Raw genomic sequence first — 27213 nt, forward strand, 5'->3', positions numbered from 1 at the left:
AAATTAGTAATAATCAGCAGAGTGTGGTGGTTTTCAGTCAGGGCCAACAGTAACAAAATACAACCCACCTCGCTGTATCTGAGTACTGTATCCATCAGGTACTTTCTGCTGGGTGATGGAGGAAGTACTGTATCCATCAGGTACTTTCTGCTGGGTGATGGAGGAAGTACTGTATCTATCAGGTACTTTCTGCTGGGTGATGGAGGAAGTACTGTATCTATCAGGTACTTTCTGCTGGGTGATGGAGGAAGTACTGTATCTATCAGGTACTTTCTGCTGGGTGATGGAGGAAGTACTGTATCTATCAGGTACTTTCTGCTGGGTGATGGAGGAAGTACTGTATCCATCAGGTACTTTCTGCTGGGTGATGGAGGAAGTACTGTATTCTGCTGGGTGATGGAGGAAGTACTGTATCTATCAGGTACTTTGTGCTGGGTGATGGAGGAAGTACTGTATCCATCAGGTACTTTGTGCTGGGTGATGGAGGGAGTACTTTACACATGCCTGCTTTATCTCAATAATCACAATCATGAACACTAAGGCGACACAATACATTCTACTACTACTGCTCCTGAAGTATGACCTGCAGGCCTCAGAGTAGGACTACATCTAGACAGGAAGCTCTCCTTGTGTAGTCATGTTCTATAGAATAGAATAGAATAGAATAGAATAGAATAGAATAGAATAGAATAGAATAAAAATGTATTTATATAGCACCTTTCCCAGAAATGAGCCACAAGGTGATTAACAGCACTTAAAAACAGAAAAGAAGAAGAAAAAATATGTAAATAGTTAAAAATAAGTAAAACAGACATATGATTATTAAAGGTATAGAGTACATAGTTCTACAAAAGAGTAAGAACGAGCAGCTACGGGTCAAAGGCCTGCCTGAATAAAAATGTTTTTAACAGCTTCATAAAGGAGCCACAAGAATCGACATATCTTAGCTGAAGTAGAAAACTTTCCACAGCTTTGGTGCTGCAGCTTCAAATGCACAATGACCACGGGATTTGAGCTTAGTGTGTGGGACCGGGAGCAACATTTGGTGGCCAGACCTCAGTGCTCTTTTTGGGGAATATGGGTGAAGGAGGTTGGAAACATGTTATTCATCTTTTGCAACACTGCTCTCCTTAAAAAGAATTAATTACAATGAGAGGTACCAGATACAAAAAGAACTGATACAATATTACAAACAAAATACTATTGAGAACACCTGAATGGACCATCAAGCTAAGCTCACCTGTTATTTTAACTACTGTTTCCTTTAGGTGCAGATTTAAGAGTTACATCAAACATGTATGACCTGAGTTAAGTCCCCAGGAACACTGGGTCATTAAAGCAACAGGCTTGTAACTGTTGTATCTGGCTTCACCATGTCATCAAACTGTGGGGCTTCTCAGCTTTCTTCGTTGATCAGTAGCACAGTTCTTTTTTAATTTCTCAATGTCTTGTTTTATTTCTATGAGTTACATGTTGACAATGTTGTAAAAGCAGTTCCTGAGAAACACTGAGTTTGGGCATGTTGAGACTGTTCTTCAAGTAGTTCCTGAGAAACACTGACCTTGGGCATGTTGAGGGTGTTGTGTAAGTAGTTCCTGAGAAACACTGAGTTTGGGCATGTTGAGACTGTTCTTCAAGCAGTTCCTGAGAAACACTGACCTTGGGCATGTTGAGGGTGTTGTGTAAGTAGTTCCTGAGAAACGCTGAGCATGTTGGTGGTGTTCAAGTCACGCTTCAAAGGTTTACACAGGAGACACGTCAACTACAGATGAAGATAACTTTATACAAAGGATCACAGATAACGATGAACTACAACAGAGAACACTTAATTATACAAACCACCACCTACTGGGCTTGGAAAATGACGTTAAATCCGGACAATAATTTTTTTCTACAATATCAAGGACACCTGCTGTTACTACACAGAAGGACAATATAACCAGAAATTAAACACAGATGGCAGATTATAAATAATTCATTTCAATAGTAGAAGCCTCTATGCAAACTACAGCAATGTCAAAGAGTATTTAGGCAAATTCATTAAACCAGTCAAAATAGTTTAATATCTGAAGCCTGGATTAATGATGATAAAGGACTTTCATTTGAATTAGATAGGAATTTCATGATATAAAGAGAAAGAACAAGTGTGGAGGAGGAGTAGCTATATATATAGAAAATTACGTGAACTATAAGATATTAGAGAATATGACAACTGCTATTGATAACATATTAGAATGCACAACAATAGAAATCTGTAAAGAAAAAAAGAAAAATGTGCTAATTAGCTTCTTATATAGAGCATCAGGCTCCAATGTGGAAGCATTAAAGCACTGGGTGGAAGATATGTTCTTATTTTTATTGGTGGTGATTTCAACATTGACATGCTGAATCCAAATAAGCACAAAGCAAATGATGAATTTATCATTAATTGTACTGTATGGGCCTGTATCCAAAAATGACCAGGCTAATATAACAAAATAACATAATAACATCCCATAGTTCCACGTTAATTAACAACATATTCACAATTACATAGAAAATAATACAGTGAGTGGAATATTGATCCCTCAACACACACACACACACACACACACACACACACACACACACACACACACACACACACACACACACACACACACACACACACACACACACACACACACACACACACAGCTCTGTTGGCACACAGGTGATTCAGGTGATTTGGCCCCTCCGGTAAAGTAAACTGTGATGCAACAGGTTCTCCACCCTGCTCCTCCGTCACTCCAGTATAAAATGAGACATGAAACACAGCTCAGCAGTCCTGCTTCTCTTTCTGTCTCTGGGTCCAGTTCACCAACTGCTGCCATGCATATCATCAACCCTGTAAGTATTCCAAATAAGTGCATTTGCACTGCTAACTATGTAACATGATTAATATGTTTTCCTTCCATCCAGCATCATTAGTAATGTGTTTTAGAACAGCATCAAATTAATACCACTTGTCATCAATTGCTGCCAGCTTAATTTATTTATTGAATTTATTCTTACTTCCTGCTGATAAAAGATGTATTATATTACATTAGAATATATTTCAATTTACATCATGTCGAAACCAAACAAAGACATTATGAAGTGAAAATGCTGTGTTAATGTCTTTTTCTCTGAATTATAAAAGTATGGTCTGAAGGAGAGATTGTAGCTGACCTCAGTACCATTCAGTGAAAGTACTTAGAGTGTTCATTGAATCTTCACAGACGTAAAGATCAACTTATGATTGAAGAAATATCAAATACCCTCTGAAACCTAGTCACTACCTACATTTTAACTATTTTACACAAATAATTTCCAACATTTGCAATGCTGACACAAATAGAAATGATTGCATGAGGACCCCATTATGAATCTATTGAATCTTTATCATAACAGGAACTGAACTGACAAACAAAAAGCTGCATTTTTGAAGCTGTAAAACTTTACATTTTGAGCGGCGTGCCATCGATTAGTAATCTCCATGACTACGATTTCCTGATGTGTCTAACCTACACTGCGGATGTTTATTGTTGTTGATTCCAGACTATCCCCTACCTGGGGCCGATCCCATCGATTCAGGATGAGGGTTCATGCATCTCCCTTGAGGGCTCCACTCCTGAAGATGCAAAGAGGTCAGTTTGGAAAGAAAAACAACTTCTCACTATTTGATAACTTAATGTGTTTGAAGCTTCACAGTGTATTCCCATCAGCAAGAGCTGGTACTTCTAACCTCGTTTGATGGATATTGACCAGTGACACCCCACAAGAGCTGCAGTTTTAGAGATTTTCTGATCCAGTCAATGTCAAATTCTTTTGAAATCGTCACACTTGCACTTGATTTCTCAATGTAGTGCCTCAACAGTGAAGATCAAATGATGTAAAATTCACCTGTAACAGAGGTAGCATTGACTTGACTTTAAGTGGTCATAATGTTATGGCTGATTGGTGCACATGCATGTTTTAAAGCTCCATTTAGGTTCTTTCACATCACATTCACACTACATCTCAGGCTCCTTTGTTCGGTGAGACTTTTCTCTCAAATCAAACCAAATAAAATCAAACTTTATTTATAGAGCACTTTTCATACAAAAACAAATTGCAACACAAAGTGCTTCACATAAAATAGAAAAATATAATAAAATAAAATAAAAACACACACACACACACACACACACACACACACACACACACACACACACACACACACACACACACACACACACACACACACACCACGAACCCCAACTGCACGTAACAAAATATATATCAATATATATCTTTTGTCCAAACCTGGCAGGTTTTACGTCAACCTCCTCTGTGGAAAGTCTGAATACGACAACATCGCCCTGCACATCAATCCTCGCTTTGACCAAGGTGCCAAAGTGGTGTTCAACACTCGCGAGAATGACGAGTGGGGCTCCGAGAAAATTGTGAACAGCATGCCGTTCTCCCAAGGCCTGGCCTTTAAGATGAAGATCATCGTCACTGCTAACCGCTTCCAGGTCAGAACAAACTCACCGTACAAACATTTTCATCTGGAACACTGAACTTCTGCTGATTTTTTTATCTTTTAGATTCATGTTACTTACAGTTCAATTGTAACAATGATTCTTAGCAATAATTCTGATGATGTTGAAAAGTCTCACTATGACCCTGACTAATTGAGCCATATTAGTAAGAAACATGCATTTGGAGGATGAGCGCTGGAGTCTGTGTGTTCAAATGGAAGAAAATGTCAAATTCTCCCTGTCAAAACAGTTTAATTGGATGGAATGCTAAGAGATAGTTGAGTATTCAATAGATATCACTCTCTCTCTACTATTTAATTATAGTTACTAGTTAGTTATTTCAACATTATTAGTTACTACTAAAAAGAGTAACTTAACCTTGCAGTTTAATCAAAGCACTTAATTCAATTTGAAAACAACCATCCCTCTCTAGAAGAGATTTTAAATTTTTCCCTTAACCCGCGTTAACATTGTATGAAATGATATTGTTGTCACATATAATTTAAGGAAGTCGTTTCCTTGCAGATTCATGTGGATGGAAGAGAATTCTACACCTTCGCCTTTCGTATGCCTGTGAATAGAGTTGCTGCATTGCAGATCGGAGGAGACGTTACCATCCACGTTATCGATGTGAATGAGGTGAGGGTTGAACTCCTCCACATGCTGCTTGCTGCTTTGCTACAAGTCAGAAATGATAGTGAGGATTTCTGTGTGTGTGCCAGGGGGCAGGAGGAGGCATGAATCAGTATCCCGGAGGAAAGGGAGCAAGTATTATAATTATTAAAAGATAAAAGCTTCAGTTTGTTTTGTTCTCACTGAGTTTGAATGTGTTGGGATTCATGGTTGGTTATTAGCATTAAATTACTGTGAATAATAGATTACTGAAAGTAATAAATCACTGGAAGTAATTTATGAAAAATGTAAATGATTACTGGAAGTAAACGGTCATTTACTCATTAACAACTCCTAAAGTAATTACTTAAAATTAATAAATGATCGAAAATCATTTACTAACGAAAAATGATTTATTTGAATACATTCATTATTTATTCATTAATAAAAGGATAAAAGGATAAAAGGAAAAATAAATTGGAGATGGGGTGATAATTGTCGAAGTTGAAGGGGGCGTCACGTGACCACTGTCAATTTGTTCCCGTGGTATCCACATGTTCCTTAGTTCTCAAAGAAATGTGGTCCCCCCCCCCAGATGTCTTACATTTACATCATTGCTCGTCTTACTAATCTGCTATGACAAAACATTCATGTGTCATTTTCTCTTTCTATTTGTGTTTTCAGGCCTGAACAGGAGGAAGAATGGGAGGAAACAAGGAGTAAAACAAGTCAAGACAAGACGCATGAAATGCTGTTATCACAGTACACTCAAACAAATAACTCATTGGATTAACTCAATTGTATTTTGGGCAGTTTTTCCATCCAATAAAGTTTCTTAATCCAACTCAATTTGGGTTTGTTTCTGCACAACAATCAAACTGCGCTAAATGTTTTCACATTTTCCAAAACCAAACCAATCACATATACGTAAGCTAATTTATTTGGTTTAGTGCTATTAAATTTAATTAAATAGTTTCAGTTAATAATTTGCATTGCAGTAATTGTGTAGGGATTTACTACCTCATATGGATCACTATTTATGTTATGGTTGGCTATCGATAATGATTAATAATTATCAAAGATAGTTATTAATAATGTTATTGAAATTGAATCTGATGTGTATCAGATACCTCGGAGCACCACCTGTCTAAACAGGAAATGATAGCCAATTCAGTTATATCAGTCTCATAAGATATACTAAACAGTTAATCAGGAATTTGAATTAATAGTTAAATTAATTACAATTACCAGAATTAACAGTCAAGGTTGAAGGATTTTGGAGTTCTTGACACAGAAGAGGTCGACATTTCATTCACCGTTGTGCACGTTAATAAAACATATGAAACGTATGATTCCAAAAATTAGATTTATTAACAATGAAAACAAATAAAACACAGATTCTAACTATCTATATACAGCTGGGTGTGTGTAGGTGCATGTGTGTGTGTGGAGAGAGAAAGAGAGAGAGAGAGTTGGAGGGAGTGTGTGTGTGTGTGAGATGGTGATGGAACTACAAAACAAGATGGCGGATCACAAGAAACTACATTCCAAATGGAGGTTGTCAGAGAACAGGAAGTCTGTCCTGAGTCTCGGCCATGTGCTGATAGCAATGGAACAATAGAAGCTAGCCATAGCGTCTGCTTCCTGTGTGTCTCTGCTAAAGGACCATTTCTAGAATGAGTTTATGTGAATGCGATTTGTCTTGTAAAATGTCAGGAGTCGTCAGATGGTGTTCAGTTACTGTGTGATGTTGTCTTTGATGTGATATGTGTAGGATTGTGAGTTAACAAGTTAGTAAAGCAAAGATTAGCATGCAGACCCTGTGTCTGTGGCAGAGCTAACGTTGGTTTACAAGTTGATAACAGTGCCTAATATCATTATCAACAGCAGAGAATCAACACATCTTCGTGAAAGTTAAACAGTTCTATCATAGCATCAGGTTTAACTAATCTCAGGTAATGCCCAGTTGTTACCACTTCCTTGAAGGAGTTCAGTTGTTGTCCTGCTGGAGGGAAGCTGGTGTCTTCTCCTGTAGTTAGCACCTCCTGCTAACTGTGGTTTGCTGGTTCTGCAGGCTGAGGAGAGGAAGATGAAGTTGATGTTTCAGGAGTCCTTCTTTGCAGCTCCTGGTTGTCCCTTTGTTCAGACTGAGGAGCTGGTCACTCAGGTCTGTGATGGTTTTCCTGCTTGTTCAGGAAAAACACAAAGAAGTTCTGTGAGGTGTTGTTTCCCTGGTCCCGTCCTGGAGGAACCGGGTGGTTCCCTGGAGAGCAGACTCTGGGTGCTGGTCTCTGGATCAGGGGAAGGTCTGACCCTCGTGGTCGGGTCAGCAGAAAAGTTGAGGAGTGAAGGTCCTGGTTGCAAGAGCGTCTGGTGTTAGCTGTGTGCTAACGCTGGGTGAGCTGCTCTCCAGCAACCCACCTCCTTGGAGTTTGCTTTGCAAGCGAGAATGGAGGCTGGCTGAAGCCTTTTGTTGCACGAATGTTGATTCGGAGGTGTCAATGCCTGAGAGCTTCAACCAATCAGTGACTGGCTGATTGCATGGGGGAAGAGTCTTGTGAGCAGAAAGGGGGGAGGAAGGTCCTGCAGAAGGCCCTCCACCCCCACTGGGTGTGATGGTCAATCACATTCCTGGGTCAGAATTCATGTCATGACTGCGTCTCATGACAAATGAATATTGTCTCTAACCAAAAAATGAACAAACTTTCTGTGGTCCTGTGACATCCCAACAATTGTATCATTTTTCATTTGGTTAACCCCAAAACACATAACTGACAATGAATTTGGTTTTCTTAAATTCTAAAGAAACACGAGTGAAACTGGTTTATTTTTTTTTTATTTAAATGTAATAAAAGCTTAACGCTTAATGTACAATGGAGGTCACATTTTAAAGAACCAACAATGTAATTAATTACATTTCAATAGCTGACAAAAACAGGAGTTTAACCTCATGCACAATCTTAGAATATTGTAATAAGTTCAAATATAAAGGGAAAAATAGATTTTTTTTGATGTTTTTAGATTGAATGAGGCCCTCAGTGATAAAACATTATGCTTCTTTCAAACAGCAAGTGAATAGAGACACTTATTAAAACTATGTTATTAATATACTAAACAAATACAAGCAGAAGCTTCATTAGTCCCTTTTAGAAAATTCATGTGTTTCAGGGCTGGTTTACTTGAAACAACAGTTAGTCTGAGTTTAGAGAAAACAAAAGGTATATCAGGTATATTTTTAAACATCACATTAATTCATCTTTCAAGGCATTTTAGAATGCTTTGAATGAAACCTCAATAAAGAAGCGTAAAATAAACTGTTTCTTTAAGCATTAGAATTTCAGTCATTAATACATATGAGCATAAATATTTATAAACATTAACAAATTGAACACATTTCTGTTTTTCTGAATTTAAAAATAACCAGTGGTGGACAAAGTACTCAACTCCAGTACTTGAGTCAAAGTACTGATTACTCATGGTCAAATTTTACTCAACTACAAGTAAAGGTTGCTTGGTCAAAATTTTACTCAAGTTAAAGTACTAAAGTACTTACTTTTAGAAAGTACTTAAGTATTCAAAAGTACATTTTCTAATATCGGTGCGTTGCTATTTGTTTTCTCAGTGCTTTTACAGAACCTTGTAACTCTGAAACCAGCAACTGATGTACTGACTTACATGTAGAACCACTCTGCTACAAAAAGTCGATAGAAACATCTGTAAAAACTTCAGCATGAAAATGCATTCAAAAGCAATAAGGACATCTACTGTCATTGAATTTTTTTATTTAAAACATCCCCACATAAAAAACAAGAGGGCCTCTTTTTTTATTCAGTCCATTACCGCAAACAAACCTGAACTCTGCTTTCAAGAACACATCAAGCTGTTGAACCACTTGGCTTCATGGCAACATGACACATACCTTAATAAAAATCTGTAAACGACGCAGAAGATCCGTCCGGCATTTTTCCATGTCGCTGGAAAGTGATAGAAATCTCTAAAAGATGATGATGCACATGTAGTAACGCAGGAGAGGAAACAGTACCACTGATAATTGAATGTACTGCCATACTTCAACACAGCACAAGCTTACAATGCAATGAATGCTCTGCACAGATGAATTTAGCTCAATACTTGGCTCAGCAATACTTCTTTCAGCAAGACAAACAACATTTTGTTGAGATTTGGCCATGGGTGTGTTGGTTCCTCAGCTGGAGGTTCTCCTACCATCTCCATTACAGAGTTTTGTTCCAATGAAGGCGGGAGAGCTGCTACACACAGCGGAGGTGACGTATTTCCAAATCCATCCCAGGTGTGAGCGCTGACTGTGATTGGTTCTCTTCTGTGCGTGAGGAACACAGCATGTGGCCAATTACATTTAAAAAGTTAAAAACACCAACAGCTGACTTTGCTGAGCTTAAAAGGAACGAGTAACGACAAGCTTCCTTGAAATTTAGTCGAAAGTACAATATTTGACTTTGAAATGTAGTGGAGGGAAAGTCATACGTCTTCCCGTGTCCCGACCTCTGCCTGGGCCTGGACTGCCTCCGTGAACGCCGGTCATAAACTTGTTTGCCCTGACAATCCAATAAAACCTGCAAACGCCAGTCTTGTGTGTGAGTTTGCTTCTGGGTCGTCCTCAGATCCTGACAACATTTAATTACAATTTTGAGTTCAGTTCATGTACATGATTGTATGTGTTTCACCCTTTTATTCAACATTTTTTGACAATGTTGATCATTTATCTGTTTCAACCATTCGGGCTCTTCTTATAGTAGTTGTTTGTTTCCATTTTTAACATTTCTTTGATTTCAGAAATTCATTTGAGGTTTTTTTCAGCTACTTTTGCTTTTTATTCCCCCCGTTTCTCAATATTTGAGCTCTTGTGCTTTTTGTTTTAAAAGCTATTTTTATAGTCCAGAGATGAGTCCTTTTGAAAATAACTCTGGTGTCTAAATAAAATAAAAATTTAATGTTTCTCACCATAAAATATATTTAAAGCTTCACGGAGCCGCTACAGAAGGGCTGAAGAGCCACATGTGGCTTCAGAACTGCAGGTTACAGACCCATGACATCTCAGAGTAGGACTACAATGAATGAATGAATGAATGAATGTTAACACAGTGTGTGAGACATACATCTCATCTACTTCCTTTTATCAATGCCACAGTGGCTCGTGTTCATTCTCATAGGTTTTTTTTTTTAAACACGGAAATGTGAATAACTGCAGAACAATATTTAACCTTCCTACTGTCCTGTCGTTTCACTCCCCAGCACAGAAGAGAGGACAGAGCTCTTGATGAAAGGAAGCCGCGGCGAACTTTAAATATAGTTCAACAAACCTTGAGATTGGATTAACACAGTAATTTATTATAAAAGACAGAAATACTGGCCTAACAAAGATTAGTCTTATACTTAGCCGATAAACGCGAAGGAAAACAGCCAAGGATGAAACACGTCGGCTCAGCACGAGGAGGAAAAAACAGAGAGAGTGAGGCAGCTGGAGCGTCCGCTATATATAAAACACGCGCTGCTGTAAATCCCCTCTTCCCATTGGCCACCGCTGGAAGGAGGCGTAAGCAACGTGCTCTCCTATTGGCGGACCTTCACACAGACAGAACAAACTACGGTACCCATGATGCATTTCGGTATTTGTCCATCATCTACAGCTCAATAACAAAACAGTCCGCCGCCATTTTAACAGTTTGAATAAGTCCATGCAGGAAGCGTCACAGTTCGGAGGTCAAAGAAAACGTTATAATTCTAACAATAGCTCTCTTGATGTGATTCTATCACATCACAAATAAACATCAAAAGAGAACAGATTAGTTTCATCTTCTGGATCAAAATGACCTGGTTCACCTGTGGAAGTTAACAATGCCATATTTACTACATCCCGTTTGTCAGGGGAGATGGCAGTGTTAATCAAACGAGTAAGAAACTCTCTATTACATGGAATGCAACAACAAATAGAAATCAACACAGACATTACCAAAGCTTTGTAATTACCAAACATGTCAGCCTAACCGTCCCACATGAATGTATCAACTCCTAAATGATGATGAATAATAATTTTTTTATATTGAGTGTACGCAAACCTTCTAGAGTCCTAGTTAAGGTGCCATCTGCTGTTGTGTTATTAGGGATGAAAATACACTTATCACCAAACATAGCACATACTCCTCCTTCAGCCAGGAGCATATCAACGGCTATGCGGGTCGGATAAGCCATAGTTGAGGTTTCTTGAAGCTGTTCGTGGACGGCTGCAAAACCCATTTCTGTCCAATTGCCTAAACGTTGAACATTATAATGAATATAATTAATCCTATCTACATTTTTATTAGGTGTGGCTGGGAAAACGCTGAGATATTTGGTAGGTTTTCAAAACCTGCTATTTGATCAACTAATTTGTATTCATCAGGCACTCCTATCGCATCTATATAAGTTGGATCTAATGGTCTTCTCCAATCTCTTTTGCGACGTTTAAAATGACTTTTTGGTGCACCTCAGTGCGTTGTATTAGAGTAGAAATTTGATCTATGTTTAAAGGCAGGACTTTTACTGGAATTATTAAAATTACAAATGCATATAAACCTCTAGCCTGTCTTGGGAGTCCATCATAAATTTTATTTGATCCACACCACCACCATATATCTGACCTAGTTAATAGCGTGAAATCAATGGGAACTTGAAGTGTTTTTTTTCACACCAAGTTGAATCAAGAGTTCCTAATTTGTGTTAAACTTTATCAGCATTTACTTTAATACAGGTGAAGTTTTGTTTAGCCACTGTGCTATGAAATAGGGTTTTTAAGTTTAGATATTGTAGTTATGGGAAAAGTTTCTTACAGGTGTTACTAGGTATAGTTTGATTCATTAAGTTGACTATACAATTTGAGTTTACTGGAGTCGGCACTACCTGAAGTAGAGGTCGAGCATGCATACACAAACATGAACCTTTAATTGTGTCCTGGGAGATTTTAGAAGCCTGCTCTGCCATTAGCAACTAATTATTTACATCACCTAAAATTCCTGTTGTTATTTTGAAATAATCATTTACTTCTTTAACTTGAGTAATGGTCCTAATTCCTACACTTTTTGCTGCTGGAGACATCCAAGCTTTAGCTCCTATTTTATTTTGGCAGAGGTAATCACACAATTTTATTGGGAAAGCTACATCTCCCTTATCTCTCAATTCCCATAGAAGGAAATCCCAACACACTCCAAAATTACCTTTAGGGAAAACAGGGGGAAAAGTAGTATGGTTGTTAGTTAGATCTACCTTAATTTCTATTGATTCACTATTTGAAGTTGGTGATTTTAGCGTGTGGCTGATGCAAGTGTGTTTACTTGATTTACATTCGTTAAAGAACTAATACCTTTACCTGCGGGATGGGCAGTGACATGTACAAAAACCCAGGATGATAAGACAATTAGTAATGTAAGTATCAATCTACATAAACATTTCCATGATTCACACATACAGGACCTCTGGCTTTGACCAGAACCTTCAAACAGTTTTTTCAGCCACTTCATCCTCTGTTCTTCTGTGAAGATGAATTCTTGATTAATTCTTTCTGTCTTTCTATATCAGTGCTGCTCCTCGGATCCTTCGTGTTGTACAATGTTTTGCGATCTTCTGACCGGCTTGAACCTAACAATGTTTTCTCTTTAATCGTCAGGGGTTGCTGCAGTGCACCCCTGGGGATCTTTCGTCATCGGTGTCGTCGCGATGATCTCCTCCTGGTGCCGATTCTGCGTAGGATGCTCCCTCGTTGTCATTTGGCCCCTCCTGGTCGTTGAATTCCTAGTCGTTGTCAGGAACGATGATCTCTCTGTCGGATGAATCTGCCTTGGTGCAGTAATGAAGATGGCACCACGCTCGATGTCCTTCGACCCTCACGGCGTGTGATGTCTTCTCCGTCACTCAGAATGGACTCCATCATTGTAAACATTACAAAAAAATTCTCCAGAGATGGGGGAAGACTCGAGTGTCTTTCCTCACCTGCTGTGAGCAGGAAACTTCACCATTCACTTGCTCTCTCTTTTGTCTTGTAGATAGCTGGTGTTGTTTACAATCTCACCCAGCTTTTATTACCCCTTTTTGATGTGGTTTGCGGGCCGTCTGCTGAGGAGTTATCTCTATTTCAAAGGGATTGCATACACCATGTGTGTGTGTGTGTGTGTGTGTGTGTGTGTGTGTGTGTGTGTGTGTGTGTGTGTGTGTGTGTGTGTGTGTGTGTGTGTGTGTGTGTGTGTGTGTGTGTGTGTGTGTGTGTGTGTGGAGACAAGAGAATTGAAAGGAGCATTTGTGTGAGTTGTGTCATGGAAGTACAAAACAAGATGGTGGATCACAAAATACTACATTTCAAATGGCAGTTCTCAGAGAGCAGGAGGACTGTCCTTGGTCTCCACCATGTGTTGATGACAATGGAACAATAGAAGCTTAGCCGTAGCATCTGCTTCCTATGTGTCTTTGCTAAAGGACCATTTCTAGAATAAGTTTATGTGAATGCGATTTATCTTGTAAAACGTCATAAGTCATCAGCTGGTGTTCAGTCGCAGTGTGATGTTGTCTTTGATATATGTGTTGGGGGCCATTCAACCTCATGGAAGGGGGAGGGGGGGACCACGTTTTGAGAACAAAGGACCACATGCCTACAACTGAAAAAGTCTGCCATTGGTCACGTGATCACCCCCTGGACCCCCCCGTCCAAGGTGCAATACTAGAGGCCAACGGCAGGGGGAGCCTGAGAGCTCCCTCACCAGCTGGAAGGTCCAGGGCGGGCCCTCCGTCAGGATTGGTCCACATGACCCAGAGCCGACCGGTAACACGAAACCACAACAACCGATATAAAAAACCCCCGCCGGGGTGATTTCTGCTCTCCAATGTTGAAACCTGCGTAAAGACGGACGCATCCGTTTCGCACGGAGACGAAGTGCCACGTGTGCCCGCTGACCGGGCCCGGAGTTCCACACCGAGCCGGACGAGCCGACAACCACCGTGGAACTACTTCTACTTTTCCCTTTTTCCTTTTTTTCTTCTTCACCGGAGTCCGAGTGTGCAGCTGCCAGCGCACCCTCCTCCCGCATGCAGACCTGAAGCCGCTTCTTCTCCCCCCTCCTCAAAAGAAGCGCTTGATCCTCCTCGGATCATTCTGTGGACTTTTCCCTGTCCACAGACCATTTTAGCTTGTTTACCTGGGACGCCAGAGAGAAAAACAAGCTCCAGCCGGGAAATCAACGCACTTTCCCGGCCGCCGGCAGCACGTTCACCCTCATCAAACTGAGTAAGGCTTAGAGTCTGGGCAGACAATGAGAATAACGTGACTGTAATATTGCTGTGTGTTTATTATTGTGTTGAAGTCAGGGACGCCGATCCCTGTTTCCAACCAATCTGTGCCTGCGCGTTGGATTTACATCCACGCGAACCTCCTCTCTCTCTCTCTCTCTCTCTCGCTCGCTCTCTCAACCTGTACAGACCATTTCTAGACTGTGTAGTCCAAGACAGTGTGCAGAGCTGAACATATTCTGTCCACTGCCCTTCTCCCTCCCTCCTTTTCAGTTTTCCTCTCCTCCTCATAAACGATCGCGTAAAAGCAGCCGCGCGCTGCTGCATGCGCTTCTGTGACCGTGTGTAGTTCACTGTCCCTGGGATTTCTCAGCCGCGAGCCCCCAGGCGCGCTCCTAGCAGGCTCACGAGCCGTGCACGAGCACAGTGACGTCACGCTGTCCAGAAAGAGTGCGCCAAGCGCCTCTGGTGGCCGCGTTGGTGATTGCAATCTCTTGAAAGACCGCCACTCGGTGGACAAGTCGAGTCATTGCATTCTCCCTCCGTGCGCCGCCGCGCCCCTAGTGGTCGTTCCGGTTACTGCCTCGAACTAGACGCCTGCCGCCATCTAGTGTCCGTTCGAGGTCATTACACCCACACACACTGACCCTCCAACGCCTGCCGCCACCTGGTGGACGTTCGTGGTCATTACATCCCACTCAGGCTTCCACACATCCACTCACACACATACACACACACACCCTCTTTCTTTGTACATAGTGTTTGCTGTTTAATAGATTAGATCTTCGTGTTTGATTGTTTATTACTTAATTGTGTTGTTTTAATAAATGATTTATGAATTATTTTTGAATAAATACTTTTTGTTAATAAACGCATTTTAACTGAATTGATCGATTCTTGGTTATCATTGTGTATTTATTGTTGACAATTCACTGGTTTGTAACAGTCTGTGCTCGAATCTCACACCTTCCTTGTTATTTAATATTGTTATATTTACACAGAAATATTAACTTTATTTAAATAACCCTTTTTGACAAACGAGACTGAAATTTGGTATTAGCTATTTCCAGCTTAGCTGGTGGTGCCCCGATTTAATTATTATTTGATAAATAACCAATTTATGCAAATTAATAATTTTTATTAATAAATTATTTTTGATAATTTATTAACTTTTGAGTAATTACTCAATTACTCTAGGAGTTGCTGATGAGTAACTAACCGTTTACTTCATTAGTAATTCCAATTTTTCCTAAATTACTTTTAGTAATCCATTACTTTCAGTAATCCATTACTTACAGTAATTATTTATGCTAATTACCAACCATAAATCCCAACATAATGGTGCCCCGTGTGAGGCTGTTTTAAAACCAGTATTGTCACAATATCTGCATAATTTATCCAGAATTGTCTGTTTAGTTTTACAACCGATAACTTTGTTTTTCTCAGAACTTAGTTTTTCGAAGAACACGTTACAGCACTGCTAAGCAAAGTCAATTGTGTATGTGAAGTGGTAAAGCCTTCTTTTTCTTGCATTTTCATGCATTCTTTTATTTCTGCCATAGAGATAAATGTACACTAACCCGCTATTGCTCACCCAAGGTGCTAACACCACCCTGTTAACTTGAGAGAGGTTACAGTTAGAGCAATTAGCAACCTTTAGAGTTGTAAGCCACAGGTGTAACCATCACCTGTGCATTAACAACATTTTGGCACTTTTCAAAACAGCTTTCGCGTGACTCCTACCATGAGTAGTCAGAGACACTGCGTGCTCGGAGCAGAGACTCCTCGGGAGCCACATGACCCAGCCCTGCAGACTGTGGTCGCTGGTCTCCTATGCCTCTCCACACAGGAGAGAAGAAACCTCAACAGCTACAGCTTAGAGACCTGTGAAGCAGAGATCAGGCAGCTGTTAAGCTATGTGAGGAACCCGGTTGGTCAGGTAGAGCTCACCATTCCGGATGTGTTAGGCCACATTGCACTGCTCTACCAGCGCAAGGCTGAGCTGCAAGCTCTTGAAGCTCAAGAGCAGCTCTCCCAGCTGCAACTTTACAGTTCGCAGCTGAGGATTAACACTGCCCAGCTGAAGCTGGAGAACTCCCGCCTGCGACAGGAGATCCAGGCCAGGGACGATCAGGCTCCTTATACGGAACCTATTGGGTTACTAACCCGAACTTCTGTGAAAGAAGTCAAAACAAACACGTCATCTGATGATTCATCAGAAGATGAGTCAGGTTATGGCTCTCAGCACAATGAGCCAAACCACATTGGGGTAAAACCTGGTGCAGCTCTCAGCAGAGACGCAACACATCTCCGCAGTCTGGAAAATGTCCAGTCAGATGGACAAATTACCCCAGTTATGCGCATTCTTGAAGCTGTCCAGTCAGGTGGACAGCCTCCTCCAGGTCTCTACAATCCTGAGGTGGTCCAGTCAGGTGGACCGACCACCACAGGTGAGTGTAGACTTGGACCTGTCCCGTCAGGGGGACAGACTGCATCAAGCTTCCCCGCAGCCATGGCGAGGGGGGGGCTTGACACACAGCCAGGGGGGCGTGGCACAAGACACCTGCCCAGTGTTGTGGGAGTTGACTGCATCCCACTGAACCGACACTCAGTCCCCCCAGCTTTTCACTTTAAGGACCGCAGGGTCCCGGTGTGCTCTGACACACATCCATCGGTGCTTAGCCGCACCACAATGCGCTCTCACAGCTCTTTCACTCCTTTTCAGGAGAATGAAAGGAGTTATTCTGCAGCACCTCACCGTGCTATCAGCTTTGGTCCTCCACTCACTGGAGACCCTCTTGGTCATCATGACCCTCACTCTCTCCACCGGAGAGAACCAGGGGGGTCAGCTCAGATGACTCGGACCATTCCGGTCCCCCAAGGGAACGTGGTCTTCGGACCCGCCAGCTTGAGTCCCTTGCAGAGGACATAGAGCAGTTCAACCCAAACAACCGGGAGGTTAGTATAGAGGACTACCTCCGGGAGGTTGAACGCTGCCTCCTCGACCTGCCTCATCCTTCGTCACGTGAGAAGCTGAAGCTTCTCTGGAAGACGACGTCCAGGAGCGTCCATGTTTACATGGAATCCCTCCCACCTGCCATCAGAGACCATTACTCATCCCTCTGTCATGCACTTAGGGAAGAGTATTCTCTGTACAATGATCCTGCCTCTGCAACCTTTGGTGCACTTGCCATTACTCAGAAGGAGGCGGAGCCTCCCAGAGAGTACTATAGGCGCCTTAGGGCCGCCTACTTCCAAGGCCGCAGTGCACCGGGGTTGGATGAAGACCAGACTTTAAAGTCGCTCTTCATGAACAACCTCCACAACAGTGTGCGGTTCGATGTCGCTCTGTTCTGCAGGACTACAAACCCCACCATGAAAGACCTCCGCAAACACGTGCAGATGGTGTGGGAGCTGCGTCACAGTTCAGGTGAAAACCATGACGGTGACGCAGGCGTCCTGAGAACGCAGGCGACCGGAAACACGAACCTGTCACCTGTAGGTCACGAGGTCCCCTCCCCCACACCTGCTGTGGATGGGGGACCCGTTAGATGTCCACAACCTCGACCACGAGGTGGACAACGGCCCAGAGGTAAGAGATCAGGCAGACCGAGACCTCACCACTCCCAGCGGAGAGGTAAGTCTCGCAACCAAGGCCGAGGTCAGACCCAAAACCACTGGGACGCAGACGTCCCACAGTGGATTAAAACCTGCCTCAAGGAGGTGATGCAGGACCTGAACCCGCCTGGTCAGAAGGGACCCGGCTCCCCTGAGGAACCGGACTCCCGGCCCCTGACTGCATGACTAGGCCGGTCGCCTCTCCCCTCCGCACACAAAGTTTGCTTTGTCAGGAGGAGGAGGAGGAGATCCAGGAGGTCAAACAGGCCCTCAGAACCAACAGAGGAGCCCCCTTTGACATTCTTGGGTGATCTTGTACGCAATGGCACGGCCAACCGCGTATACACTTCAGTGATGGTAGGGGGTGTAGACACCCTCGCCCTGCTTGATACTGGGTCAGGAATCACCCTCATGTGTTCAGCCACCTTCACGCAGGTTGCTAGAACCATGCGTGCCCTAGGAAAGCCACTTCAGGTGGAAGAGTGTAGCATAAACATCAGAAGCTTCACTCAGGACGCGTCTCCCATCACTAAACGTGTCTGGGTCGACAAAACTTTCCAGGACATGTCGGTGACACATCCCATCTATGTCACTGACCTGAACACAGAGGAACTGCTTATTGGTCAGGACCTCTTAAACCGACTGGCCGTGCTGATTGACTGCCACCAATGGCGCCTTTGGTCCCAAGTCACCAGCCCGACTCCCCTTGGCCCTGAACCAGGCCACCAAGCTTTAAACAGCAGAGTCGATGCCATCCAGTCCAGAGGTCCCCTACCAATACTTGGGTCTCTCCCAAAGTTTGACCCCAGCCGGTCCACTTCAAGGCTCCCTGACAGTCAGCATCTGCTGCAGGTGACGAGCCGAGACCAAGTTCAAGCACACCACTCTTTACTCTTGTCACTGAAGGACGTGAGTTCTTCTTTGTACATGAGTACTTCTTTGCACGCCCACCACACCGTGGGGGGTGCACACATGGATGTAACGTCGGTTCCGGAGGCACCTTTGGCGCGCTGGTCCGAGAAATCAGCCACCGACGCCGGCCTGCTTAAAGTTCCGAGCCACCGCTCACTTTCAGCACGGTCACTTCAGACCTTAACCAAGGTCCCTGGTTCATGTGCCTCCTCGACTCGCTGTCCAGATCCCGTGCCGGTGATCTGTGACACATCTCTTCTGGAGCTGAACAATCGTTCAGCCAACCCGCAGGTCCACAATCTGACACACGGCCAGATTAAAGTGACCGCATTTCCACCGTTAGAGATGCCAACTGACAGTTCATTTCACAATCTTGAACTGATGGTGCCTCTCACTGACAACCTGCCGTCGTCCCCCACCAGTGACGACACGCATGACACCGCTCTCCTCATTCCCACAACCAAAACCATCACCAGCGCTCACCATGTTAACCTTGAACAGGTTCTCCATGGAACAAAACCGAGCACTGAAGGTGACCTGGTTGTGCACGCTCCGATGACTCAACCAGAGAATACAGACACTTCAGGGAAACAGACCGCGTCTGTACCAGAAGAACCTTATTCAGGTTTCGAGTCAAAGACCGAGCCACACCCTGCTAAAGCTAGCGCTTTACACAGCAGAAACGAGGAGATGCATCCATTGAGGTCTTCCGCAATTATCACACGATCTTCGCGCGGGTCTCGCACGAAAGGGGGGTCACAGACCTCCACCTGGCGTGCGTCCCCACTGACCTCGAGGCACCACAATCTTCTGTACACCAGTACATACTCTTTCTAGCTGTATACGTGGTAAAGCGGCGCGGAACCACAAAGGTGGTCCCCGCTAACCAGTATCAGCTAGTTTTTTTCCTTTGGCAACCGCCAGTCCGCCTGGAACCGGTGCCACTTCGGCTACTTAGACCCACCATCGGTGTCTACCATCCTTCCCCACACCATGATGAGTAACATTGCTGCTCATGGCAATCCTCATCTATGTGGATGACTTCCTCATGCGTCACTGTACCTGTGAGGAATATTTAGCCGAAACACGACACGTCCTTTATCAACTTCTGGTAGCGTGAACCAAACTTGCTCTCAGCATAGTTTGGGATGCCACACCAAAGTTGAATTCATTGGGCTCATAGGTGGCGCTGATGGGACTGAACCCCCAGCAGGGAGAGTTCATGCCAGTCAAAACCTCAGAGCCCGACTAACGTGTCATAACTTGGGAGCCTCCATCTTGACACAGCCATTCCGGCTGCTGCCCTCTTTCTGAACCAAGCATTCAGCCACTGGAGCTTCCCATTTTGGTCGACTCAGACAGGCACACATGCCACACGCAGTGTCATGGTTGCCCTGTACGACATTTTGGTAATGGAGGCCAACCTCCATTCACCATACCACTCCTAGTCATTCTCCCAGGTTGACCGAGTCAACCACAGCACCACACACATACTCCGGTATGGCAACAGCGGGGCTGCAGATGGAGACGTGAGCCTCCAACGGGTGTTGGTGACCAATCGGTCCACCATACACCACTCCACAGGTTCCACTCCCTCCAAAGAATGACTGGTAGAGAAATGACCTTACACTGCACCTTCTGGACCAGCCAGAAGAGGTCAGTGTTGTCACGGCCTGCACTGCAGAGCCACTCAATCAATTTACTCCCTCGGAGTAAGGTCAACTCCTCCCCTAGCGAGGGGGGAGAACCTCCATTCCAGGAGCATAACAGATTTTAATCAGTAGGGTTTAGTGCCAGCATGCTCAATTCCCATCAGATGCATGTACTAACCCCTGCCACCATCAGAAATCTAACCCTGCCTCCTTAGACAACGTGAGCAGTTACAAAGCTCGAGTCGAACCATTCAGGGAACTATAGTCACTGTAAACTCATATCCAGCTCTGTTAACACCACTTAGCATGCCTTAGACTCAGTCGAGTATTGTTTAGGAGAAATAACCCCTGTGTATAGTCAGAGATCTCACACGAGATCGAAGGGAGATTAGCTCCTCCGTTAGCAGCTTCAGTACAGGTAGAACCACCTTACTGAGCTCCACTAACCCGGGTTGAGCAATTTCTCAAGACTAACACCACCACGGTTATACAACCTTCACAGATACATCTGACAGTCTCGGCAGTGCTATTTTAACCTCTGTGAAACCACAGAGCCAAGAGTTGTGATTTCTTCCAAACTTAGCCATTATTAACAGAAATAATGTGTACAGTTTGAAGCCTCTGTAGTGAAAGTTGGGTTTTGGAAGGGAACACACACGTGCACCTCCACACACCACACTTCACTCTCACTCCTCACCAGAGCAGGTGCACCAAAACCCCCAGACGGCTGGTGGATTTTGGACACTTGCTCACTGGTGCAACCACATCCACAGTTTACAGATCAGACTCTACTCCTTGTATCCGGTACCTCCGCTTTTGTAAACTTGTCCTCGAGCTGCCTACTAACCCATCTCCCTCCTGTTCTTCAACTTTCCTGCCCCTTTCCTACCTCTTTCATGTTCACTGGTGATGCACTTGTAAGAAATGAAATGTATGGGTGCTTAGATAGTTAGAACAGGAATAGTAGGTCTGCCCAGACTAGCCTTGCCCTGCCCAGACTAGCCTTGCCCTGCTCGGACAATAACCTCATGTATGAACTGTTGGACAGAAAATGACCTTGTGTTCCACAGGACATTGGGACATTCACAGACTCATAGACGTTTCGGCCCAGGTTTGCTCCAAAGCCTGAGATCCGCATCCCACTCTTCGGACCAAAGGGGGGATGTTGGGGGCCACTCAACCTCATGGAAGGGGGAGGGGGGGGACCACGTTTTGAGAACAAAGGACCACATGCCTACAACTGAAAAAGTCTGCCATTGGTCACGTGATCACCCCCTGGACCCCCCCGTCCAAGGTGCAATACTAGAGGCCAACGGCAGGGGGAGCCTGAGAGCTCCCTCACCAGCTGGAAGGTCCAGGGCGGGCCCTCCGTCAGGATTGGTCCACATGACCCAGAGCCGACCGGTAACACGAAACCACAACAACCGATATAAAAAAACCCCGCCGGGGTGATTTCTGCTCTCCAATGTTGAAACCTGCGTAAAGACGGACGCATCCGTTTCGCACGGAGACGAAGTGCCACGTGTGCCCGCTGACCGGGCCCGGAGTTCCACACCGAGCCGGACGAGCCGACAACCACCGTGGAACTACTTCTACTTTTCCCTTTTTCCTTTTTTTCTTCTTCACCGGAGTCCGAGTGTGCAGCTGCCAGCGCACCCTCCTCCCGCATGCAGACCTGAAGCCGCTTCTTCTCCCCCCTCCTCAAAAGAAGCGCTTGATCCTCCTCGGATCATTCTGTGGACTTTTCCCTGTCCACAGACCATTTTAGCTTGTTTACCTGGGACGCCAGAGAGAAAAACAAGCTCCAGCCGGGAAATCAACGCACTTTCCCGGCCGCCGGCAGCACGTTCACCCTCATCAAACTGAGTAAGGCTTAGAGTCTGGGCAGACAATGAGAATAACGTGACTGTAATATTGCTGTGTGTTTATTATTGTGTTGAAGTCAGGGACGCCGATCCCTGTTTCCAACCAATCTGTGCCTGCGCGTTGGATTTACATCCACGCGAACCTCCTCTCTCTCTCTCTCTCTCTCGCTCGCTCTCTCAACCTGTACAGACCATTTCTAGACTGTGTAGTCCAAGACAGTGTGCAGAGCTGAACATATTCTGTCCACTGCCCTTCTCCCTCCCTCCTTTTCAGTTTTCCTCTCCTCCTCATAAACGATCGCGTAAAAGCAGCCGCGCGCTGCTGCATGCGCTTCTGTGACCGTGTGTAGTTCACTGTCCCTGGGATTTCTCAGCCGCGAGCCCCCAGGCGCGCTCCTAGCAGGCTCACGAGCCGTGCACGAGCACAGTGACGTCACGCTGTCCAGAAAGAGTGCGCCAAGCGCCTCTGGTGGCCGCGTTGGTGATTGCAATCTCTTGAAAGACCGCCACTCGGTGGACAAGTCGAGTCATTGCATTCTCCCTCCGTGCGCCGCCGCGCCCCTAGTGGTCGTTCCGGTTACTGCCTCGAACTAGACGCCTGCCGCCATCTAGTGTCCGTTCGAGGTCATTACACCCACACACACTGACCCTCCAACGCCTGCCGCCACCTGGTGGACGTTCGTGGTCATTACATCCCACTCAGGCTTCCACACATCCACTCACACACATACACACACACACCCTCTTTCTTTGTACATAGTATTTGCTGTTTAATAGATTAGATCTTCGTGTTTGATTGTTTATTACTTAATTGTGTTGTTTTAATAAATGATTTATGAATTATTTTTGAATAAATACTTTTTGTTAATAAACGCATTTTAACTGAATTGATCGATTCTTGGTTATCATTGTGTATTTATTGTTGACAATTCACTGGTTTGTAACAGTCTGTGCTCGAATCTCACACCTTCCTTGTTATTTAATATTGTTATATTTACACAGAAATATTAACTTTATTTAAATAACCCTTTTTGACAAACGAGACTGAAATTTGGTATTAGCTATTTCCAGCTTAGCTGGTGGTGCCCCGATTTAATTATTATTTGATAAATAACCAATTTATGCAAATTAATAATTTTTATTAATAAATAATTTTTGATAATTTATTAACTTTTGAGTAATTACTCAATTACTCTAGGAGTTGCTGATGAGTAACTAACCGTTTACTTCATTAGTAATTCCAATTTTTCCTAAATTACTTTTAGTAATCCATTACTTTCAGTAATCCATTACTTACAGTAATTATTTATGCTAATTACCAACCATAAATCCCAACATATGTGTAGGATTGTGAATTAACCAGTTAGTAAAACAGATAAGCATGCAGACCCTGTGTCTGTGGCAGAGTCAACGTTGGTTTACACATTATTATCTGCTCCTAATATCATTATCAAAAGAATGCGATCACTGTAACAGAATTAACACATTTTCATGAAAGTTAAACAGTTCTATGCATATCATCAAGTTTAACTAATCTCAATTAAACCCCAATTGTTACCACTGCCTTAAAGCAGTTCAGTTGTCGTCTTGCTGGAGGGAAACTGGTGTCTTCTCCTTTAGTTAGCAGCTCCTGCTAACTGTGGCTGCTGGTTCTGCAGGCTGAGGAGAAGAAAATGAAGTTGGTGTTTCAGGAGCTGTCCTTTACAGCTCCGAGTTGGTCCCCTCCAGACTGAAGACCTGGTGGCTCCAAGCTATGACGGTTTTCCTGCTTGTTTGAGGAAAACACAAAGAAGTTATGTGAGATGTCTTTTCTTGGTCCCGTCTTGGAAGAACCGGTCGGTTCTCTGGAAAGCAGACTCTGGATCGCTGGTCTCTGGATGTGGAAGGTCTGACCCTCATGGTAGGGTCAGCAGAGTTGAGGAGTGGAGGTCGCTGGTTTAAAAGCCTCTCATGTTAGTTATTAACGTTGGGTGAGTTGAACTGCTGTAACTCACCTCCTCTGAGCGAGGCTCCCAGGACCCCCTGTGACACGAGTGCATCCAGAGGTGTGAAAAGTCTGCTAGCTGAAGCAGTCTTAATTACACGTTGTAAACAGAGAAAGAGGAAGGGGGAAGGAGATCCTGCGGAGCTCCTCCAACCCCCTACTAGGTGCGATAGACAATTACATTCCTGAGTCTTTTTTCATGTCATGGCTGCGTCTCATGACAAATGGAGATTTTTTCTGCTAAAGATTAACAATCCAAATTAACAATCCTTCTGTGATCCTGTGTAATCCCAACATTCCCCCTGTGGCCTCAGAAGCAGTGTCGACAAATGATTCTGAGGGCACACATGTTCAGTCTACAGATAAGAAAGTTCATATATTAATTCATTCTTGTGGTATCATCTGGACACCTGGTAAACAATTAGGCCTTGTCGGTACAATCTATCTCTGCTATACAATAGTACTACAAAACAATCCTTCAGGTTATGAAACAATTCAGAAAAACCACAATAATACTGGCATGATGTTAAATAACTACTTTTGTCCCAGTTAATGTTAGTGAGACACAGGGTTGGTAATTAAAATAAGTTGAAGGGGGGTCACCTCAATGAGCACTGTATGTGAATATATATTTATATGACTATGTGTAAGTCATACTGAATCCTTACTAGTGTTTCAACGTACCTATGTGTCTGACAAAATTGTGCACAAAATTTAATACAAGTGTACTTGTTAAGTGGACAGCGATGTTTTAAGTCCATCTGAGGTTAATAGCAGGGTGTCTTGCTATTACTTGTTTAGGAATCGAATTCCTGCTTTTGCAGCTCAAGTCTGCTTGTCTGCAAAGAACAAAGGAGCTCGATACAATAGCAACTGTATCAATGTTGCTGCGGGGGTGGTCTGTGGACAAGCCCTGGTTCTTGGAGACAGAGAGACAGTTAGAGGCATTCAAATTCATCACATGCCGCTAAAATGTCCCTCAAATTCATTTCAAATTCTTCACTTTTTTCCTTCATTCTCATACTAACCATTCCATCTCTCCACAATACCAATACTCTTTACTCTCATTTGCTGGGCTAACTTTTTCTACCTGCCTTGTTCCTTTCTTTCCATAATAGCCAACAAAATAACATACTTTTCCTTCAAAACACACTTCCTCTTCTCCTTCAATATAAATCACATTTCTATTTCTCGTCCTTTTACTTAAACCACTTTCTACATGAAGAGGGGGTTTCTGTTTTACTTCTTCCCTTATCCTGTGTCTCTGTCCCTTTTTCTCCTACTCAAGCACATGGAGATAACAAAGCACGCAGCGTCCATTTTTTTTTCTTTCTTATTTTATACTTTAAAATGCCACTTTTTCAGTTTCAAAGCTGAGAAATGTCTCACTTCAAACTGCCTAAAGATCTCCAATAAAAGGCTGTCTTTACTCCACTAGAATAACCGCACCGTAAGGTTTATCAGTCATCTAGTGTTTCAATTCGGACACTTTTCATTCACACAGTCATTCACAGTGTTATTCTTGGATTGAAAACTACTTTTTCCACTTATGATAAAACAACAACACAACTATATCAACTCACAGCATCACCCACACAATTGTGTATTTTACCAGAACATGAGCCTGATGCAAACGCACAATACATACAAACCACTCACACAATCTCTTCATGCTTATAAAATATTTAAAAAATGACTGCAGTTTCCCTTAAATAGCGCTTTTCTAGTCTAACGCGTCCCGGACGCGGACCAAGTTTGCAAGTGATCAAGCTCCAAACTTTGCGGGCCTTTCATCCCATGTTAGAGTTTTTTTTATAAACTTAGACTACAGCGATCTAACGATCCTTATTTATAGTTCAAGGAACTGTAATTATTTCACGAGACTTTAAAATCTCTGTTTAAGGTTCCCCGAACCTGTTATATGTTTAGGATAGATAGATCCAAAGACCCCAGGCCTTCCTCAGCGTGTCTTATAGACACCTGGAAATCATAAAAAACTGTGTATTCCACTCTCAAGTTTCTGAACTTTAATATATTTACCGTTAATTCTATAAAATTTAGCAATATCAAACGGCGTTCAACTTCACGTACCACAGAGCCAATTTATCGTGTCCAATGTACAGTTATTCGGTTAAACAGGAAACTGCTCACCTTTCAATTTAACCCGGGCGGCTCAGTAATACGTTCAGAAAAAAATCGTTTTTCACTCACCGGACCAATTCGTCCAAACTTCCCTTCCGTTAAAAATCCTGTTCGTGACGCCATTTTGTCCTGTCGTTTCACTCCCCAGCACAGAAGAGAGGACAGAGCTCTTGATGAAAGGAAGCCGCGGCGAACTTTAAATATAGTTCAACAAACCTTGAGATTGGATTAACACAGTAATTTATTATAAAAGACAGAAATACTGGCCTAACAAAGATTAGTCTTATACGTAGCCGATAAACGCGAAGGAAAACAGCCAAGGATGAAACACGTCGGCTCAGCACGAGGAGGAAAAAACAGAGAGAGTGAGGCAGCTGGAGCGTCCGCTATATATAAAACACGCGCTGCTGTAAATCCCCTCTTCCCATTGGCCACCGCTGGAAGGAGGCGTAAGCAACGTGCTCTCCTATTGGCGGACCTTCACACAGACAGAACAAACTACGGTACCCATGATGCATTTCGGTATTTGTCCATCATCTACAGCTCAATAACAAAACAGTCCGCCGCCATTTTAACAGTTTGAATAAGTCCATGCAGGAAGCGTCACAGTTCGGAGG

General features: G+C 43.3%; 1 protein-coding gene across 1 annotated transcript; it reads left to right on the top strand.

Moving 5' to 3' along the window:
• Positions 1–2792: 2792 nt before the first annotated feature.
• On the top strand, positions 2793–5979 carry LOC308136202 (galectin-4-like). Its single transcript, XM_080504446.1, has 5 exons — positions 2793–2868; positions 3559–3647; positions 4313–4517; positions 5049–5162; positions 5820–5979. The coding sequence occupies exons 1-5, from the start codon at positions 2851–2853 to the stop codon at positions 5823–5825; spliced, it is 432 nt and encodes a 143-aa protein (XP_080360572.1). The 5' UTR covers positions 2793–2850; the 3' UTR covers positions 5826–5979.
• The last annotated feature ends 21234 nt before the right edge of the window (positions 5980–27213 follow it).

This window comes from Blennius ocellaris (assembly GCF_963422515.1).
Source record: "Blennius ocellaris genome assembly, chromosome: 2".
Lineage (NCBI taxonomy): Eukaryota > Metazoa > Chordata > Actinopteri > Blenniiformes > Blenniidae > Blennius > Blennius ocellaris.

What these genes read in the sequence shown, in the direction of transcription:
- LOC308136202 (XM_080504446.1), top strand. An exon ending in ACTCCTGAAGATGCAAAGAG is followed by an intron (nt 3,648 to 4,312) that starts GTCAGTTTGGAA and finishes CAAACCTGGCAG; the next exon opens with GTTTTACGTCAACCTCCTCT. An exon ending in TCACTGCTAACCGCTTCCAG is followed by an intron (nt 4,518 to 5,048) that starts GTCAGAACAAAC and finishes GTTTCCTTGCAG; the next exon opens with ATTCATGTGGATGGAAGAGA.